This window comes from Papaver somniferum, chromosome 8 (assembly GCF_003573695.1).
Source record: "Papaver somniferum cultivar HN1 chromosome 8, ASM357369v1, whole genome shotgun sequence".
In the NCBI taxonomy this organism is placed as follows: Eukaryota; Viridiplantae; Streptophyta; class Magnoliopsida; order Ranunculales; family Papaveraceae; genus Papaver; species Papaver somniferum.
In genome coordinates, this window is record NC_039365.1 from 24007328 (window position 1) to 24028515 (window position 21188).

General features: G+C 35.9%; 1 protein-coding gene across 1 annotated transcript; it reads left to right on the forward strand.

The window, feature by feature from the left end:
- The first annotated feature begins 10082 nt into the window (after nucleotides 1–10082).
- On the forward strand, nucleotides 10083–11496 carry LOC113302749 (transcription factor bHLH118-like). Its single transcript, XM_026551684.1, has 3 exons — nucleotides 10083–10566; nucleotides 10692–11039; nucleotides 11180–11496. Exons 1-3 carry the CDS (start codon nucleotides 10219–10221, stop codon nucleotides 11240–11242), a joined length of 759 nt encoding a protein of 252 aa, XP_026407469.1. The 5' UTR covers nucleotides 10083–10218; the 3' UTR covers nucleotides 11243–11496.
- Nucleotides 11497–21188: the final 9692 nt, after the last annotated feature.

The window sequence follows — 21188 nt, forward strand, 5'->3', positions numbered from 1 at the left end:
AACCTTGTGCTTTCGTGCTTATCACCGCTCTCATATCAAACCTATGATAATCACCATGCCTCTGCTAAGCTCAATTTCTTCTCGGATTCAATAGAAAACCCTAAATCTGAACCATTCTCTTTTGTTCATCTCCAACAATTTTTTTCTAACAGATTCGAAAAATTGAAGCTTTAAACATGCAAGAACACCTCTTACTGAACCTAATTAACCCTTGATTCTGATTTGATGAAGCATAACCTTCACCTGATTTTTGTTAGAGACGAAGAAATTATGATTTTTGAATCCAGTTATAGTACTTATTATATATAAGCTTAAATCACTGCACCCAGAAGAAGATTTACAAAAACATAAAAGTTGTTTCACCTGGTTATGGATCTCATACCTTCCCACAACAGTAGATACAATATCATCCCACCAAAGGCATCCAAACGGCCTGCAATCCAACCAGAATCCATAAGCAAGATAGACTTAAACTAAAGATAAACAAAGAAATGAAGAAACATATTCCTACTTCTTTGAAGTTTCCCTGACAAATGTTACGGCATCACCTCCTACTTCTTTGAGAAGAAGATTTTGATGAATCGAGAACTTCTTGAGATGGAAGAATTGAGTTATGTGATGAAGATTTGAAGGAAACTTGAGTTAGGGCCGCCGTTGATTGTTACCGAGAAGAAATTTGGTTTTGTGTAACTTGAATCAGTGATGGGGTTGATTAGAATTTGGTTCAGATCTGGATTTGATGAGCTGCTACTATTGATTGTTGCGGATGAGAGAAAGGGGGAGTTAAAGAGAGAGATTTAGAGAAGATGATGAAGAAGAGGGGTCGAGAGAAGAGCAGCGGTGGTGATGGAGCGCCGCCGTCATCTGTGGAGTAGAGGTGTTCTTCAGCGGTGGTGATTGAGAGAAAAACAGATAGGAATTGGGTTCGAGTGGTTGAAGGAGGGTTATGCTTCGGAAAAAAAAGAAAGAAGAAAAGAGTGAATCCGAATGAAAATGGTGGACGGTTGAGATTGTATTTGAGATGCTCATACGAATTAAGAAAAGATCTTTACGGTTGAGATTGTATTTAGGATGCTCATGCGGATTGAGAAGTATGTGTTTCATTTTGTGCTAATACGAGCTCATGTATTCGGTTTGATTATCAACCTTCGACACGAAAAAAATCCAAAAAAAATATGAATAAATGTAGCACATTTTTATCGACATTTTGATATAAAAAAATCTAAAAAATGTATAAGATTAAAGTTGAAAAATAAGAAATCAATCCGATAATTGGTGTGTTTCTTTGTGCTTTTGTGCTTTCTCTTTGTGCTTCCGGTTTGAATTTCGACTAGTTACATAGGTCATGAAGTAATTTTGACTAGTCATACATGTCATGAAGTAGCTTTAGTTCACATTAATAGCATGATATATCATCGAAATCGATAAAAATGAAGCTCAATATCGATTCAAACTTCAAATGTGGTATAATGACATACAAACTATGAACCAAGAAGCTCTGAGAGGGTTCTGACTTCAAACTTAGCATGATACATCATCAAAATCGATAAATATGAAGCTCAATGTCGATTCGAACTTCAAACTTGGTATAATGGCCTATAATCTATGAACCACGAAGCTCTGAGAGGGTTCTGACTTCAAAATTAGCATGATACATCAGCAAAATTGATGAATATGAAGCTCAGTGTCGATCCAAACTTCAAGTTCGGTATAACGACTTACAAACTATGAACAAGAAGTCTAAAAGTCCACAAAAACGATGAATCCAACCATTTTACTGGTAAGATTCCATGGAAATATTCTACGAAACCTTAAACACACAAAAAACTTGGTAAGAACGATGAATCCATCCATTTACAGGTAAGATTCCTTCGGAATATTCTACGAAACCTTAAACAAACCCTATTTCTGCACATTGGATGCAAACCAGACTCCGAGATCGAAACCTGGCAGCGAGTGGACTACTCTAAGTCAGAAACTTGGTAAGAACGACGAATCCATCGATTTACAGGTAAGATTCATTCGGAATATTCTAAGAAACCTTAAACAAACCCTATTTCTACATATTGTATGCATACAAGGCTCCGAGATCAAAACCTGGCAGCGAGTGGACTACTCTAAGTCAGAAACTTGGTAAGAACGACGAATCCATCGATTTACAGGTAAGATTCCTTCGGAATATTCTACGAAACCTTAAACAAACCTTATTTCTACATATTGTATGCATACAAGGCCCCGAGATAGAAACCTGGCCGTGAGTTGACTACTCTAAGTCAGAAACTTGGTAAGAACGACGAATCCATCCATTTACAGGTAAGATTCCTTCGGAATATTCTACGAAACCTTATACAAACCCTATTTCTGCATATTAGATGCAAACCAGGCTCCGAGATCGAAACCTGGCCGCGAGTGGGCTACTCTAAGTCAGAAACTTGGTAAGAACGACGAATCCATCCATTTACATGTAAGATTCCTTGGGAGTATTCTACGAAACCTTAAACAAACCCTATTTCTCCATATTGTATGCAAACCAGGCTCCGAGATCGAAATCTGGACGGGAGTGGACTACTATAAGTCAGAAACTTGGTAAGAACGACGAATCCACCCATTTACAGGTAAGATTCCTTCAGAATATTCTACGAAACCTTAAACAAACCCTATTTATGCATATTGGATGCAAACCAGGCTCCAAGATCGAAACCTGGCCGCGAGTGGACTACTAAGTCAGAAACTTGGTAAGAACGACGAATCCATCGATCTACAGGTAAGATTCCATCGGAATATTCTACGAAACCTTAAACAAACCCTATTTCTGCATATTGTATGCAAACCAGGCTCCGAGATCGAAACCTGGCTGGGAGTGGACTACTCTAAGTCAGAAACTTGGTAAGAACGACGAATCCATCCATTTACAGGTAAGATTCCTTCGGAATATTCTAAGAAACCTTAAACAAACCCTATTTCTGCATATTGTATGCAAACCAGGCTCCGAGATCGAAACCTGGCTGGGAGTGGACTACTCTAAGTCAGAAACTTGGTAAGAACGACGAATCCATCCATTTACAGGTAAGATTCCTTGGGAGTATTCTACGAAACCTTAAACAAACCCTATTTCTGCATATCGTATGCAAACCAGGCTCCGAGATCGAAACCTGGCTCGGAGTGGACTACTCTAAGTCAGAAACTTGGTAAGAACGACGAATCCATCCATTTACAGGTAAGATTCCTTCGGAATATTCTACGAAACCTTATACAAACCCTATTTCTGCATATTAGATGCAAACCAGGCTCAGATCGAAACCTGGCTGCGAGTTGACTACTCTAAGTCAGAAACTTGGTAAGAACGACGAATCCATCAATTTACAGGTAAGATTCCTTCGGAATATTCTACGAAACCTTAAACAAACCCTATTTCTCCATATTGTATGCAACCAGGCTCCGAGATCGAAACCTGGCCGTGAATGGACTACTCTAAGTCGGAAACTTGGTAAGAACGACGAATCCATCCATTTACAAGTAAGATTCCTTCAGAATATTTTGCGGCTTAGTCACCTGAGCATTTTTTTTTGGACATTATATTTTGTTTCACAACTCTTATAAAGGGTTATCTTAAAAGTAGTATATTAAAGAACCACAAACTTGACAGAACTTGTGATAGTGTAGGAATGGTTAGTGGTGTAGACTTTCATGCAGGAGGCTGAGGATCAAATCCCCCCATCCTCATTTCTGCCAACGTTCTATATTTTTACTTCAACAACACTTATAAGTGTTGTTATGCATTTTTATTAAGAAAAAACAACCAAAACTTGTGAACGGTAAGGATGGTTGATGAGCTAGACTTCCATGCAGTAGATTCATGTTCGAATCTCCCTTCTAATCTCATTTTTTCCAACAGTCTATATTTTTACTTCAACAACACTTATAAGTGTTGTTATACGTTTTTATTAAAAAAAAGAAAAAAAAACAAAACTTGTGAACTGTAAGGATGGTTGATGAGCCAGACTTCCATGCAGTAGGTTCATGTTCGAATCTCCCCTCTAACACTATTTTTCATCATCATATTTTGGTGTTCTTCAACAACTCTTGTGAAAATTGTGATAGGCTTAGTCACTACCTTTATGGAACAGAGTTGTTATAGCTAAATGTCGTCACAACGTTTTTGCTTAAGGAGTTGTCGTTTGTTTTCTTAGCGCAACCCCTTGTTTATAAGAGTTGGCAGTGATGATATACGACAACTCTTCCTTTGAAACCAGTTGTAAAACATATGACTTTGTACGATGTTTAGCGAAGAGTTATAAATCTCCAGTTGTAGATGTATATTTTTCCCGTAGTGTGGAAGGCTTAAAACCAACAACTTTTCAATTCTTTCAAAATATTAGTTGTCGTTCTTTACGCAGTTCTAGTTTCACAAGGAGTAGGGCTCCAGATCTAAATGATATTCCATTCATTCCATATTCCATTCGAGTATCTGCATGCAAAGTCCAACACCACCATACAATCACCGAGACTAACCATCTCTGCCACCAGTATCGCGAGTTACTCTAGTTCATTCGCATTATCACCATTAACTCTCATATTTCCTTCGACTGATCATCGTCCAACAACATCATAGCGTATTCAAGACCCTTGTTACACTCGAACTGCCAATGAGCTCCATAATCACCACAATCCACCAATAACACGATACAGCCACAGCCAGCAGAAAGATCTCTTCACGTCATCCAACCATCACCTCGTGTTCTGCATCACTCTTGCCTTTGATAATTCATCATTGCCCTCTCGTACACAGCAACTCCAATCTTCTGTCCTCCCCGAGCACTTTCTTTTTAACGTACACAGCATCAACACTCATGGTTTTTGCCAATTCATTCTTCTGTCCATCTAAATCTCGGTCAGAGCATCAACTCCTCTTCATCTTCAGGCTAACCACGACACCTAGGTTCATCTATTCTCTGGGTTTCCATTGCAGTCCCCTGAGTTTCTAGCTATCACCGATTAAACAGCCCCATCAACCCCAGTTCAGGCCACCCCATTCAACCACAACAAACCCCAATTAACCAAGACGTAGCCATCTTCTCTATATCCACGGCAACTGCAGGTATATCCAATTTCAGATCACTGCCAACTCATCACTTACGTCTCCATTCCTCTTGTTTCAGTTCTCCAATGACACCCATCAGAACTTAGGTAGTGGTGGAACTAAACAAACCAGAAGCATCATCCAACATAAATTCCCAACTTTGTCGTCGCCAACGACTGCAATTCTGTTGCCTCATCTTAAACTTCAATTCCACAAGTGTTCATCATCATGATTGAGCTCCAGATCTGAAAAAGGAAGAAAAAAAATCGTCGGTGTGTTGTTTCTGTTGATAAAAGATGAGTTCGACGTTTCAAAGAAAATCGTCGGTCTGTTTGCTGATAAACAACTTGGTTTAAAGGATTATGGGTTATTTTAGTTAAAAGATTTTTTTTTTTCTGGATGGAATATCCAAAATGGATAATTTAACAATATTTTTTTGATTCATGTCCATATAAACAATATCAAAACCTACCGGTATGTTTCACACAAGAATTATTGGTTTTGGTCTTTTTAACCAATTCTGTGTAAAAAATAATGTCATGATATCATGATCGATTTTTATTTTTTCGATGAAATCATATCAGGATGGATATTCGAAACGATTTAATCATATAGTAGTAGCTAGCTTGTATCTACACCCACTTATAATTGGCAAATCTGATACAGGGATCTTGCTATATATCATTGAAGTCATGCATTGCGTCATGTGCATCATCTTCTTTTAAATAAACATGATTCCTGGCCCAAATTTTGTGCACCCACCACCTATATATCCAACTTTATAAGATATATATATATATATATGCCCAACCCAAAAACTTCTTTGTACAACAAGCAAGGACTGTCTGCAACTTAACAATTAAATAAGCAGTTTTAATTAGTGTTTTGTTTCAATCCGTAGATGATAAATTTTGCATGTTCATGAACATATACCGATTTCTTGCAACCATGCAGAAATGGTGAATACAAAGTTTTTTATCACTAGAAGTCTCCATAGAGGCATATGAGCACTTGTTAGAGGATGTAGTGACAGACAGAGAGAGTCGACATCGAACGTTGGCATTAAAGTCCTAGTTGGACAAAACGTTGGCACTAAAGTTCAGTCATGGACAAAACTTTGGCATCGAACGAAAAATCTCCATTTTAAATGTCACTGAAGCATCTATATAATCATGAACTTGTTGCAGTTTGGTATCCCCTGGATCCGTTCTTAATGTAAAATCTAAATTGTGATGGATTCATCACAATAAAAATATGTTTCATCTGATAGATATCTCCTCCAAAAACTTGATATTTTATTTTTAAAACAAAACACTGATGATCATTTTATGTTGTCGCGCGCATAATTAAACATATCATTGTATCAGGATGGATTTTTCTGATGAACGGAACGCTTGATATCATATCAGGTTGGACACTATTAACGTTTTCACAAAATTAATACATGGAAATATGATTTGAAAACATTCGATAGCAAGGTTTAAAAAACGGGTCACGACTCAGGTCACGGGTATTAGGCGTGACCGTTATAATGTGTTTTGACGGGTGTGAGAACGCTTTGGGCAAAAACGTGTTATTTAGGAAAAAAACTCGTTTTTTGTATGTTTTTCTATAAAAACGGCCATTATAACGGTTAAATAGAAAATTAAGAAACATTATCGTCTGAAATTCCTATCTGACGGTTATAACATGCGTGAAAACGTTATAACGTGTCTAAAGAACGTTGTGACTAAGATTTTTTTTCCTTTTTTAATACTCCCTCTGTCCCTTAATAGATGACCTATTTATTTTTAAATTTTGTCCCACTAATAGATGACATATATCATTAAAAAAATGGGATATTTCTAAAACTATCATAATTGATTATTGTTAGTATAAGAATATGTATAATTTGATAGTCATGTTTATATTCCTTAGTAGGTGTTTTAAAATGTTATTCACTATGGTATTTCAAAAGTATCATTGATCAAGGTAATGCTATCGAGAGCATGTTTGTGGACAAAGAATTTTTGAAATTGGTAAAGGCAAAAACTAAACTAGCTAGAGATGTGAAGAATATTATTTCAAATGAGATGTTCAGGTCGACGTGTCAAAATGCGTGCATAATGGTTGGTCCTTTATTGAAAATGGTTCGTTTTTTGGACTCAGAAAAACTCACCATGGGTTATTTGTTCCATGCACTTGCTACATGTATAGAAACTATACAAAGGGGTTTGGGATCAAATCGAAATGCTTCTATCGTATGTGTAATAAAGAAACAATGAAAAAGTCAGTTGAGTTCTCCTCTTCATGCTGCAACGTATTTTCTCAATACTTATTACATCTCTAACCCAACAACCAATCTCATCAATAATGAAATTTCTGAGCTCGAAATATGTCTTACTGAAGTTATATCAAAAATAGTTAGTGGCCCGCAAGAATAAGCGAAATGCATGCTAGAGGTACAAAATTACTAATATTATCTCCAAATATGTTTAGTTAAGTAATTTGAATTTCTAGCACCAATTTTACTTTTCTTTGTAGGAGGGAAGCATGCGAATGATGCAAGGTCAATTTGCATCACCATCAGCACGTATTAATTGCGGCTCAACACGGTGATCCTGTAAGTTGGTGGTTATCTTATGGTGCTGAGTATATCCATCCCTCCAGAAGATTGTAGTAAAGATATTAAGTCAAACAAATACATCATCTGGATAAGTGAAGAATTAGAGTATGTTTAAAGAATCCACTCCAAACTACACAATCATTTACTTTCATCGAGAATACATGATCTTGTGTATGTTCAGTACAATTTGAAGTTGGAGCAAAAAAGAATTAAAGGTAAAGCAAGGCAAAATAACATTGATATTCACGACGATCATAGTCTACTGAGGGATGACAATAGGCTTGAATGGATAGCAGGGGAAGGCGAAACACTGGTTTTATTACCTCAAGAAGAACAATTGTTAAATATGCTGGAAGAGGAAGCCATTAATAATCCATAGCCCGACCATCTACCATACAACTGGAATGATCCCGGAGTTGAAATCTCATACGAAAGGTTACCGGTGAGTGACTTTGTTTATGAATTTGGTAATCTTCATTCAGAGATAATACACAAGGTTATGAGAATGTGAATCATACATATGATTTTCACTACACTACCAATCACTCTGACCAGGGTGTCCAATATATGAACGAAGGATATAATTCTAATATTAATAACAAAATACAATGAAGTGGGTAACAATGATGATGATAACGGAGGCTATTATGATTATGATACTTATACAAACGAAGACAACCAGTATCCCGTGGCGATGACTATAATAAGGAAAGGAACCGTCGAGAAAATGAAAAATACATGAATAGATCGAAAAAGGGTGGTGGTCGTAGTTGGCTCGCGTAACTATTTAAATGATAAACACTAGTTTAATAATATTATGTTTTTTAAATTTGAAGTTTTTAATCATGTAGTTTACTTTCCCTATATTATTTTAAAATTTTAATTCTACATTTTAATCCTTCAATCCAGAGAAAGACAAAAAACTTAAAAAAAATGATAAAAAAACTATTTACACAATTATAATGTGCATGATAACGGGAAAACAAATCTAAAAAACGCACGTTAAAATGTTGTTTAGAAGAAAAAAACATTCAAACTAATTTTAGAAAAACGGTTATAATGTGTGAAAATTGAAAAACGGTCCTAAAAAACTGACGTTATTTCTTATTTGTCGGCATTATAAAAACACGGGATTCGGGGACCCTCACGACCACGGTATATGGGCGTGACCGTTTTAACGCCTGTTTTTTCGATAAAAACGGATGTTTTTCGAACCTTTGTTCGGTAGTACAATAGCTGTACCTACTTATGATTATCATTTGACATTCAAGAGGGTATTTTGACATTGTTGAAGTCATGCATGACGTAGTGTGGATTATTTCTTAAAATTAAAAGTGATTTGTGGATCCTAAATTTTGTGGACCCACAAAAATGACGTAGTCTAGCCATCTAACGTAAGACTATTGTTATCAAGCACTCCTGCACGGTTAGCGTGTACTTGTAAAACCAAAATGAGCTCTTTTGAAAATCATGAGTTTACTATTATGCCAATGCACGTAAATGAATGCGAAGTCGGCTTCGAAGATCTTGATAATTGTGCACTCATACTTGGTAGTAAAAGAATCGGCACTACTATTCAATTCCCTCTTTTCCACCTCCCTATTCACCTTCCTATACTGTCATTTATGGTCCGACGCTCTCAAAGAATATTTAATCAGAGTATCATGCCCCCCCTGTATTACATGCATGTATCAATCAAAGTGAAATACTTAGATATTAGTTTATGGGGTAGGATCCGTTGACGTGATTATATGGACATAATCCGTTGACATGGTTATAGTTTTTTTTACTGATCCCAACCTGCAATGAATTTGAAGTTAATTTTTTGTTGACATGTTCTTCTTATAAGTTTCTACGTTCCAACCAAAAATGAGAACATTCCGAGATGTATAAAACCACCATCTACGGTTTTGAATATTAACCGTTGAAAATTAACGGTTGAAATTAAAATTTGTGGATGATGAAGTTTCGTATTTCGGAATACTCTCATTTTTGGTAGGAATGTAGAGTTTTATATGAGGAACATGTCACAAAAAAATTAGCTTCAATTTCATTGCCGATTAGACTCAGTAGAAAAAATGGCGCTAAAATGTGAAGATTGTGTCAATATAACCATGTCAACGGATCCCACCCCTTAGTTTATTCCCATTGGAGTTTCTTATATTAGTTTTTATTTTTACGGGTGTTTCTTATATTAGTAACAAATCCATAATAAGAGCTTTACGCATCAAATTAAGAACGAGATCTTCTACAAACATAAAAAAACAAGGCTTACTTTGATATAAGTTAGTCCACGTGCAAGATATCGTATCAAACAGCAGTACAATATCCATAATACACGAAATGGTCCTACGGCTAATGTGAATGCAAACTAAGGGTTTCCATTTGTATACTAAATGTACAGTTCATGTAGTCCGAACTTTATAGAAGAGAGATCACAGAGAGTATCTTAACCCATTACAGATCTTCATCATCTAACCCTAAAACAAACATATATTCTCTTATTAAGATCATCTGCTAATAATAAGAGAACATGAGTTATAACGATTTATACCCTTTACAAAAAAGCAATGAGTCGATATGTCAGATCTCAAAATCTTGTGAACAACCACAACAAAAAGAGCCAGATAATAATCAACATATTGTCCCAGAATTTCAACCTTTCAGCATTGATGATTTTAACCCTATCTTTAATATGGACCACCCCGCTAGCAACTCATCAGCTAATAATACTCCAAAAGTAGATAATCCAGCAAGTCAAAGAGCTGATGAAAGTACGAAGAAAATGGTTGTAAGAAGAGATGTTGAGAGGCAAAGAAGGCAAGAAATGGCGAATCTTCACGCGTCGCTTCGTTCACTTCTGCCTCTTGAATATATCAAGGTATAACACTCAAATAACTGTATGTATTTTGTTTAAAATTCAATCCAGGTTTTTTTTTGTGTATTTTTTGTTTGTTAACTATAGGCTGATTGATTTATGTATATGTCATTGGTTTGTTTTTTCAGGGAAATAGATCAGTATCTGACCATATGGATGAAGCAACTAAGTACATAAAGAATCTACAGAAAATGATCCAAGAAATGAAACATAAGAGAAATGGGCTAAACAGATTGTCTATCAACAATACTGTAAAACCTACATCTGTTATTCCTAGAGGACTAAACAGGTTTTCGCGGAATTGTGTGACGGTTAGGCCGTGTGTATCAGGTTTGGAAGTTGTTATTACTAGTGATGGGTTATCACTTCCGCTTTCAAGGGTGCTTCGAGTACTACTTGAAGGTGGATTACTTACAGTTGTTGGCTGTGTTACAACTAGGGTAAATGAAGCATCACTACACACTATTCAGATTGAGGTATACCGATATCATACTATCATACTATCAATCTAGATTTAGGTTTTCGTTTATAAGTACTTTACGTAGTTTTAGTATGAATTTTGCTATAACAATTACTTCTTAGTTATCCCCTCTGATGGTTTGAGCACATGCTACAGGTAAGTGATCTTGCACGAATCAATACAATCGAACTGCAACAAAAGCTGATTGATTTGGTTTAGTATTCAAGAGTCTAACGACGGGACTGCTTAATTTCATATGCTTGAGCACTCGAAGCTTATCTTTGCTGGTTTTCTCCTTAAAACAAGATATATGTAAGCACTGCAAACATTTAAATGACGTTAGAGTACTATAAGGGGTTTGTGTCATCTTCTTGAGTTCATCTGGCAATCTAGCTCCTTAGTTATCATTTATATAGAGTTGATTGAGTACTAAGGTCTTGTATATATCTATCTAGCAGCATAAATATGATTTTTTCCATTATAAGTTTATCCTTCAATTTGATAGCTTCCTATACTGCCTGGGTTCGTCGATTTTGCAAACTACTAGTCTCGTCATATGGTCATATACACTGAAGATCTTTATTGTCTGATGTTGAAGCCATTAAGTTGGTGACACAACAATACAATCATCATGTGGATACCTCTCTGATAGTTTAGCCAAAGCCATTTAGTGATATGCCTAAGCCCTGAAGTCAAGACTGCAGGTTTGTATCTTAATTTTATAGATAAAGAAAAACAACAATACAATTATCAGATCAATTAGATATAGTAATGATATGTAAATGCAGAAATTTATAGACATTTTTCACGGGCTAAGATGAAGCTATACTTACAGGTATTGATAAGATGTACTTTAGATAGAAAAAGGAAAAGGTTTTTGCTGGAAATCACACATTCAGATTCAGTGGTGTAGTGCGCTCCTGTGTTTAGTAGTTGTGATCTACAGGCTAATTAGATTGCTATCTAGCTAGCATTAATTTCTCCCTGTGCGCATATCTAAGACCAGCAAGCTACACTACTAATCAGTCTTCTAGACCATTAAAACACAAGTGACAGCAGCACCAGGAGCACTATTTGCTCAGGTACTTCTTTATTATGATTAGAAATTTTAAATTTTATAGATATTAAAGCAGAATTTATCCATAGGGATCAGCTTAATTCTATATGGCAAAAGCAGCAACACAAGAAGCAGCAATGCAAGCTGCCGCAGCAGCATCATGCTGTTTACGTTTCTCTTGCTTCGCCGATTCTTCACGCTTCGCTCTCTCTTGCATCTTCGCTGATTCTTCACGCTTCGCTCTCTCTTGTTTCATTGTTTCTTTTTCACGTTTAAGTTTCTCTCTTCATTGCTTCTGCATCTAGAACCTTGTTTACCTTCTCTCCTGCACCGCTAAAGTTGCTGTTTTCGTGTAAATTTTCTAGCTTCGACCACGTTGAATGAACTTGTGGGCCTAAAGATGGTGATCCCTGATGTTTAAAGTCCAATGTTAGTTCATAATTAGGTTTAAGCAAAGCAGATCTATAAGGGAGGAACTATTTGGTCTATATCCAAGTCCATATTTGATCAGATACTTTCTTAAACAGCATAAATATTAGCATACGAATGAATTTCAGGTTTTAAAGAGGCTTAGGGTTTGAGGATACAACCTTGATTGCTAGCTTTTGCGCCTCTATCTTGCGAATTACAGAAGAGAGATGAGCTGCTATACGAGGGCTCTTGGCTATACTCCAAAGGTAACGGAGCTCTTCCAAATCTTGTTTTATATCTTCCTCTGCTTTTCTCATTTCATCAAAGAACATATCAATATTTCCCTCTGCCATTATAAAACTTTTTATCTGTCAGGAATATCGTACTGGATGGCCTCTAAGTTTCTACTTATATAATGGATTATGGATGACCCAAGGAAAGTTGAGAAACGAGTTAAGTTTTTCTGCTAGGGTGTAAACTTTAGATATATGACAAAAAGGAATGTTTTCCTAGCTAAAATTAGCTATCGGATGACTTTAAATTTAGACTCTAAACCCTAGCTAAAAACCTTAACTCGGGCCGGTTTTTGGTTCCGGTAGCTTCATATACGGTTTTAAGTCCGGATTTGGACCGTCGGTTCCTGTTAACCGATGGGTCAGAAGAATAACGAAAATTTCCTAAAAATTTGGACGAGACTTCAGACTCCCATTCCAAATAAACTTTAAGGAAATACATTCGGATATGCACATTACAAGACTTCTTGCAAAAATTCACAATATTTCTTAACAATGATTTATACTCTACGTACAACTGTAATTTTGAGAGGAACACTCCAAAATTCAGTATTTCTTCTCAAAAGTATTTTTTTGAAGTAATTTAATTTTCAGTTTATTTTGTTGTGATCATAAAATCGTCATATAAGTGAAGTTTTGGGAGCTTAAAATCAAAGAAAATGAATTTTGGAAATTTAAGAGATTTTTAAAAGCAAGAAATGGATTATGGTTTAAGCTGGGAAGAAAATGGATTAAGGTTCTTCTTTTGAGTTTGATATGGGATAGAAATAAAGTTATGTAAGCGCAGAAAGATGAAGCTATACTTATAGGTCCTGGTAATATGTGAGCAGTACTTTAGATAATTACATAAAGAAAAAATGGGTTGCTAGCTATATAGCCTCAATTTCACCTTGTGCACGTACATATCCAAAACCAGCAAGCTATACTAAGTTTATTAAAATCGTCCGATGTTGAGATTACCAGATTGATAAAAAACAAGTCACAACAGCACCAGAGAACTATTTGGTCAGGTATAGATAAACTTCAATACTATAATTGGAATTTTTAGATTTTATAGATATTGAAGCATAATTTCTACATAGGAATCAGCTTAATCTAATGAACATGGCCGCACTTCAAGCTGCCATATGGGCACAAACAGCTTCTTCTTCATCTTTACGTCTCTCTTGCACCGTTGCTGGTTGTTCGCCCTTCGCTTTCTCTTGTTTACTTGTTCACGTTTAAGTTTCTCTTGTTTCATTACTTCTTTATCTGTAATTTTGCTTATCACCAGTCCTATCTTATGTTCCATTGGTTCTGGTTCACGTTTAACTTTCGGTGGTTTCATTACTTCTTCACCTAGAACCTTGTTTACCTTCTTGCCTGTACAGCTAAAGTTGCTGTTTTCATGTGGATTTTCTAGGTTCAACGACATTGAATGAACTTGTCCCCCTAAAGATGGTGATCCCTGATGTTTAAAGCTGAATGTTAGTCCATAGTTAAGATTTATGGCAAAGAAGAAATTTTGTAAGTTATAGGGGGGAACTATTTGGTGTACAGATTAAATATCAAAACAAAATACACCATAATAATAATAAGTATGAAAAAAAAAAAAACCATAATATCAATTTCAAACTAATGCATAAAGTTACAGTAATATTAATGTTTTAAATAGCTCAAGGGTTTGAGTGTGCGGGACATACAACCTTGACTGCTAGCTTTTGTGATTGTGCCTGTATTTTGCGAATTACACAAGAGATGAGTGAATACACCTGGGCTCTTGGCTATACTTCTAAAATACAGGAGCTCTTCCAAATCTTGTTTTAGATATCCCTCTGTCTTCGGTGGGGCTACGATGTTGTCGGGCCACATCATTCTACTGTGTGGCCCATCTTTAAAAATTGACACATAGATTTTTTTTCTCCAAAACAGTTTTATTACCTAACTTTTTTATTTTAATTTTCTATTTTTTCTTAAAAAGATAAAACAATTACGAGGATTTAGAGGTGGCAGGTTTTTAATTTGAATATGTGTCACTTTTTAAAGAGGGGCCACATACAAAATAGATGTGGCCCGACCGCATCATAATATGAGCGCTCTGCCTTTCTCATTCCATGAAAAAACCTATCAATATTTTCCCCTGCCGTCACAAAACTTAGGAAGATCGTAGTAATTAAGAAAAAGTAGACCTCGTGCTTGTGTAATGGATGAACGAAAGCTGAGAAACGAGTTAGGGTTTAGATAACAGAAAAAACCTAAAAAAAGAAAGAGATGCGTACGTGAACTTACAACTAATATGTAGGTATAGACTGTAATATGAAGATGGGCTTGGGCTTGGGATTTTTGGGCCCTTGCTTTGCCAGTGAGTATTGCCTGCGGGTAGGATTAAATTATGAATGATTTTTTGGAACCATAATATCGGGCATACCAAAAATTTTATAGGCATACAAAGTCATTTTCCTAACCAGGGTGTATTAATAAGGGGTGTCTAATGGGTATGCAATGACCTATACACCCTTAAACACTTCGAAAATATTGATTTATAGGCTTTAGGTTCGGCTGACTCGTGTTGATGAGTTATCAGCCGAACTTCCCGTTGTAGACTGAATTCTTTCGATCTTGTTTTGATCATAACTTCTTCGTACAATGTCGGAATGACCTCATTCTTTTTGCGTTATCTTCGTATTTTCATTCTCTTGAAGATGAAGATAAAATCTACTTGATTTTAATGGGTTAAAATCTACGATTTTCATTATATAAGCTGAACCATTAACATTTTTTATTCCTGAACTCTCAGGAATAGGTTCGGCTTACATCTATGAGCCGAACCAACCCATTGATGAACAGTTCGGCTTACATCTATGAGCGGAACCTCACATAATTTTTCTTCCAGATCAAACAGGACTAGGTTCGGCTCATTATGATATTTTTAAACAAGCCGAACTAGTTGGTTCGGCTCATAACAATAACACTTTCAGCTTTCCGAACTGTTCATTAGTTGTCAATATTCAGGTTTCAGATCAAGGTTCGGCGCATAATTTAGTTGCGTTGTGAGCCGAACCAAAGTTCGGCGCATAATGTTGTTGTTTTTTAAGCCGAACGGTTCTTCAAATTTTCAGCCTGAAAGTGTATATGAACAGTTCGGCTGATACGATTTTCATTATATAAGCCGAACCATTAACATTTTTTATTCCAGAACTCTCAGGAATAGGTTCGGCTTTCTAGGAAAATTTTATACAAGCCGAACTAGTGTCTAGCAAATGTTCGGCGCATACCTAAACAGTTTCAGCTAGCCGAACTGTTCATAAAGGGATCGGTTCGGCTCATAAATGTAAGTCGAACCTTTTCATCCTCCAATAGTTTGGGAATCATTGGTGTAGTTGATGTGCATTTTCCTAGGTTTTTTAGATGATATATGACCCTCCTCATCCTCCATTGAATTAAGAATTAGAATTTTCTCACTTTCTCCTTCTCTTTCTCTCCTTCTTAACCAAACCAAAACTTTGATTTTTTTTCCTCAAATTTTTCATCTGAACAACTCTTATAATTCTGAAAATTATTTTAAACACTAAAAAAAATATTTAATCACTAATCGAGATTATTAACACTAATACGTAAAGGGCAGCTTTGCCATTAAAAAAATTTGGGTTAAGGGGTTATCTGATTTTGCTATTTCACAACCTTTTTTGTCTTCATTCAGTATGCCTTGAAAGATTTTGGTATGCCCAATATTATGGTTCATTGTTTAAGCACTACTCTTTTCTTTTTTTTTTTCTTTTTTTTTTCCTTTTTTTTTGATAAGAAGACTTTTATTTATTTATAGAAGGAAGTTTACATTACATACGATGGGATCTAATCCATGATTACCCCTATCCAGGATATTTAATCTTTCATTTGTTTTCATATTCTCCGTAGAGATGTAGTTGATTCTCGTGGATCTTACTTCCTTAGCTAGTATATCTTCAAAATCCACAAACTTTCTAGATTTATACATAAAAGAAACCGAATTACAATATTTAAGAGAAAATTTGCATCTATTGATGCTATTTTGAGACCTCCAAGGTTGATCTTCTAGATTAGCTTCTCCTTTCATGATCTTCATCAAAGTTTGACAGTCATTGATGAGGCAGCAGTTATTGAGATTCAAATCCTTCACCCGCCTGAGAGCCTCAATTCCAGCTTTAGCTTCTGCTACTAAGGGGTAAGAAGCGCAGCTGCTGCCTGCTCTGCATTGCCTTCTAATTCCTGTTTTATCCATAATTGAGATAGCATAGCCCATAGTAAAATCAGATTCAAGGAAGGAGGCATCAAAGTATATAAACCAGTCACATGAACAATTTGTCCAGATGGAGATTATCTTTTTACTGTTTTTTTGTTCTTACAACAACATGACTAGTATGATTGTCCCTTGCTAAAGTTAACTTCTGATGGGAAGCTTTTATTAAATCAATAATCTTTTGCACATCAGGCACAACATTATCAAAAGTGCACACTGTTTCTAAATTTCCATATGGACTAGATGATGAAGGAAACTAAATTATGCTTATCATTAAAAGCCTTATTGTTCAACCAAAATTTAAACTAATGCATAATATCCTGACTTCCTCTATAGTTATAAATGTTATTAAGATCAAAGGCATTTCAGACTTTTTTTTTGTAAACCGACAATTTACAAACAAATGCATTTCATCTTCAACCTCATGTTCATCACAGAGCATACAGTAAGGGTTAGTTTCTTTGACATATTTAGAAATATCACTTCTAAGAGCAATAGCATTTGAAACAACTTTCCAACAAAACATATTAACTTTAGGCAGAATATTTATACTCCAAATTTGCTTCCAAAAACTAGGTTCATTCCTATCTATCTTAAGATTAGTTAGATAGTTATAAACAGATTTAGTAGATAAATTTCCAGAAATGGTAGATTTCCATCTAATTATATCATTCATGCTAAGATTAATAGCAACAGATTTAATAGCATTATGGAAAGAAATATCAATGTATTTGCAGATAATATTCATGTCCCAGTTTCCATCAGAGCTAATTAACTCATTTACATTCGTAGGCATGCTGTTATCAGAAACGATCTAATACAAAAGAGTAGTTTGATTAGGCAATCAAAAATTAGTCCAAATATTAGTAGCCTCAGCATTGTTAATCTGCCACACACAGTTGGTCTTGATAACATCTAAATCTTTCTTAATACTAGACCAAATCCAGGAAAGCTTATGTTTTCTAGTTTTCCTTAGTGGATTGTGATCCCTAAAGTATTTATGCTTTAAAATTTTAGCCCACAACTATTCCTGATTATGAATCAACCTCCAAGCTAACTTAGTGATTGAAGCAAGATTATGTTTATGTGGAATTCTAATCCTCAGGCCACCTTGCCTAATATCTTTGGTGATGCTAGGCCACGCTTTAGGGTAATAACGTTTCTTCTTATTCTTTTTTTGCCACCAGAAATCCCTTTGAATCTTATCAAGATTATCAAGGGTTTCTTTCGGAAAGGAAAGATACTGCATTTGGTGATTAGGGTAAGCACTAAGAACATGCTTGATTAAAACAGTGCGGCCAGCTTGGTTAAACATTTTTCCAATCCATCCTTGGAGAAAAGTGTAGTATTTATTAAGTAAAGGTTCAAAACTATTAACTTTATTTCTATCAAAGAAAAGGAGAGTTTCTAAATATTTGTCATTTTTATCTATTTTCCTAACTTTTATGATTTTAGAAATGATTTTACAATGCTTGTTATGGATTTTTTTGGAGTAAAATAGACAACTGATTTTTGAAAGTTAATGACTTGCTTTTGGGAACTACCCAAAAATGGAGGGGGACTACTCTTCATTTTTTGGGTGGATATTTGAAGTAATTTTGAGTCACTTCTTATCTAAATTTTTTTATACCAAACTTGCCCTTGGTAATAAAATGAATTACTGTATTGATTAGTGAGTTAATTAATGATTAGTGAGATTAAATTAATAATTTGATTTTTTTCAAAAGAAGAATTATTGAGAGGGAGAAGAAGAAGATGAAGATGATTATGAAGATGAGGGTTTTGGAAGAAAAAAGTTAGATCTTTTTCTTTAAGAGCCACAACAAGAGTATGATGTTTTAGGTACTCACGAATACTTCAAATTTAGTTAATGGTGCTTGAATTGGCCAAAACATTCCTAAAAGTGAACAATTTACAAATTGAATTCGGTTTGGTTAACAAAGTTCGACTGCGACATTTGAAGAACAGGTAGCCGAACTCATCTGCAAGTGTAGTTCGGCTAATGTTTCTAAAAACACAGGTAGCCGAACTCAGCTTTGATGGAGTTTTTCCTTTTAGAGAAAAGTTTAGTTAGGAGAAAAAAATTGCGACGTAACCAAACTAAAAGTTCGGCTGGGAAAATAAAATTAAAAAATTTGCGAAGTAAACAAACTCAATATATAGGTTTTCAGAGAAAGTTCGGTTAGGAGAAAAAATTGCGACGTAACCGAACTAAAAGTTCGGCTAGGAAAAAAATTTGCGACGTAACCTAACTAAAAGTTCGGCTAGGAAATTTTTTTTGCGAAGTAACCGAACTTTTCTCTGAAAGAAAAACCTCCATTAAAGTTGAGTTCGGCTAGTTCGACAAAGTTTTTCAGATAATTCATAGCCGAACTTCTCTCTGCAACTTCCATTTTCAACTCATTTTTATGATTACTTCTCATTTTTTCAACCAAAAACGAATGACAATTAATGGGTTTGTTATAACTTTGATTTTGTATTGTTAATGATTTAAATTAAGTTATATATAGAGGTGGTTGTGGTGGTGGTTCGAGGTGGTCGATGGTGGTGGTGGTGAGCGGCGGTGCTGATGGGAAGAGGTGGTTATATATATATATATATATAGGTGGTGTTGATGGGAGGAGGTGGTTAAATATACATAGGTTAAGGATAGTTTAGTCATTTCTTATTTTAGGACACCCTTTATAATTATAGGATAGATATTTTATCATTTAGTAGTCTCCCACCGTTTTTGAGTAGTGCCCAAAAAAAATCCTTCCAAATTATAAAAGTTACAGAGAGAGAGAGAGAGAATTTACCGGCTTGTAAGATGGTTGATAAGATGAACTTGAAGGGAAAGAAGAAAAACAGAAGAGGTTAGAAAAGGTTTTTGCATGAATCACATATTCAGATTCAGTGGTGTAGTGCATTTCTGTATTTAGAAGTTATGGTATTCAGGCTAATTACACAGCAAGATGGATTTGCTATAGAGCTTCAATTTCTCCTTGTGCACATATCTAAACCCCAGCAAGCTACACTACTTCCCTATCTGTTAAAAGGGTAACTAAGCCGTTGGGTGTTGACTGTTGAGATTACAGCTAATTTCAACATTAAGGACAAATCAGTCTTCTAGGCCAATAATAAACAAGGTTTAGAGGCACCACTTTCTAAGACATCCTTGGATGTTGTATTTTTGTGTGTTTAAAAGGAGAAGTGATAGACTCTGTGGGCACACGAACCACGTGCGTGTCCGAACGCTCACAATCAATCTTTAACATCTAAGGAGATTATGATGATGGTATCCTGGTGTTGATTCATTGGCTCAAAACCTTCGGGTTTATCATGGCCTCCTCCAACCACTCCAGGCGTGGCGTTTGTGTATGAGATATAAGTATTAAGGAAAACAAAACACATAAGCAAACACGTGTGGAGCTAAATGAATGTAAAGTGCTGAAATGTAAATAAAACCAAGGTTTACGTGGTTCAGCACTAAGGCCTACATCCACGGGATTTGTTGTTCTACTATGTTCTTCACGGTTACACGAACAGTTGAATGATTTTTGGGGTTTACATGTTTCTCTCCTCTCAGAGATTAACCTACCTTTGCTATTTCTCTCTCTCTCTTTCCTTCCTGATGTTTTTTCCCCCTCCTTTTGGTGGAGATTGGGTATTTATAAGGTTAGAACGTGGGTCCCATCTCTGAAGACCGTTGGAACCTTATCTTCTTGTGTCCTTGTGTCCATCGCGCGGAGGTCTGCGTTTCCCCCTTGATCCCGCAGGGGCATCCTCGCTCGTTCCACAGGTTGGTCGACACGTACACTGCTCGGAGTGTTTAATGTGGGTAGTTGAGGGGTCTGCTCGTGTCAGACAAGTGTCTTCTGCCCCTGTCAGTCCGTGTCAGCTAATTTTCTCTCCACCGTTGATCTTGGCTTCTCTTTTGGGGATGAGATAAAGTAACTCCTCGGGGTTTATTTGGTGTTTCGTGACCCATCATGTTTCGATGTTTTTGGCCTGCATGCTTTCCACGTGCCTCTTTATATACACGTGTCTGATAGTGAGATATATGTGTACACAATTTGCCCCTTTTCTTCGGGCTTGAATGACTAATGGGTGCCTTGAAGAAAAACTATCGTCGCATATTCTTCTCACTCCTAATAACTTCTCCTAGAT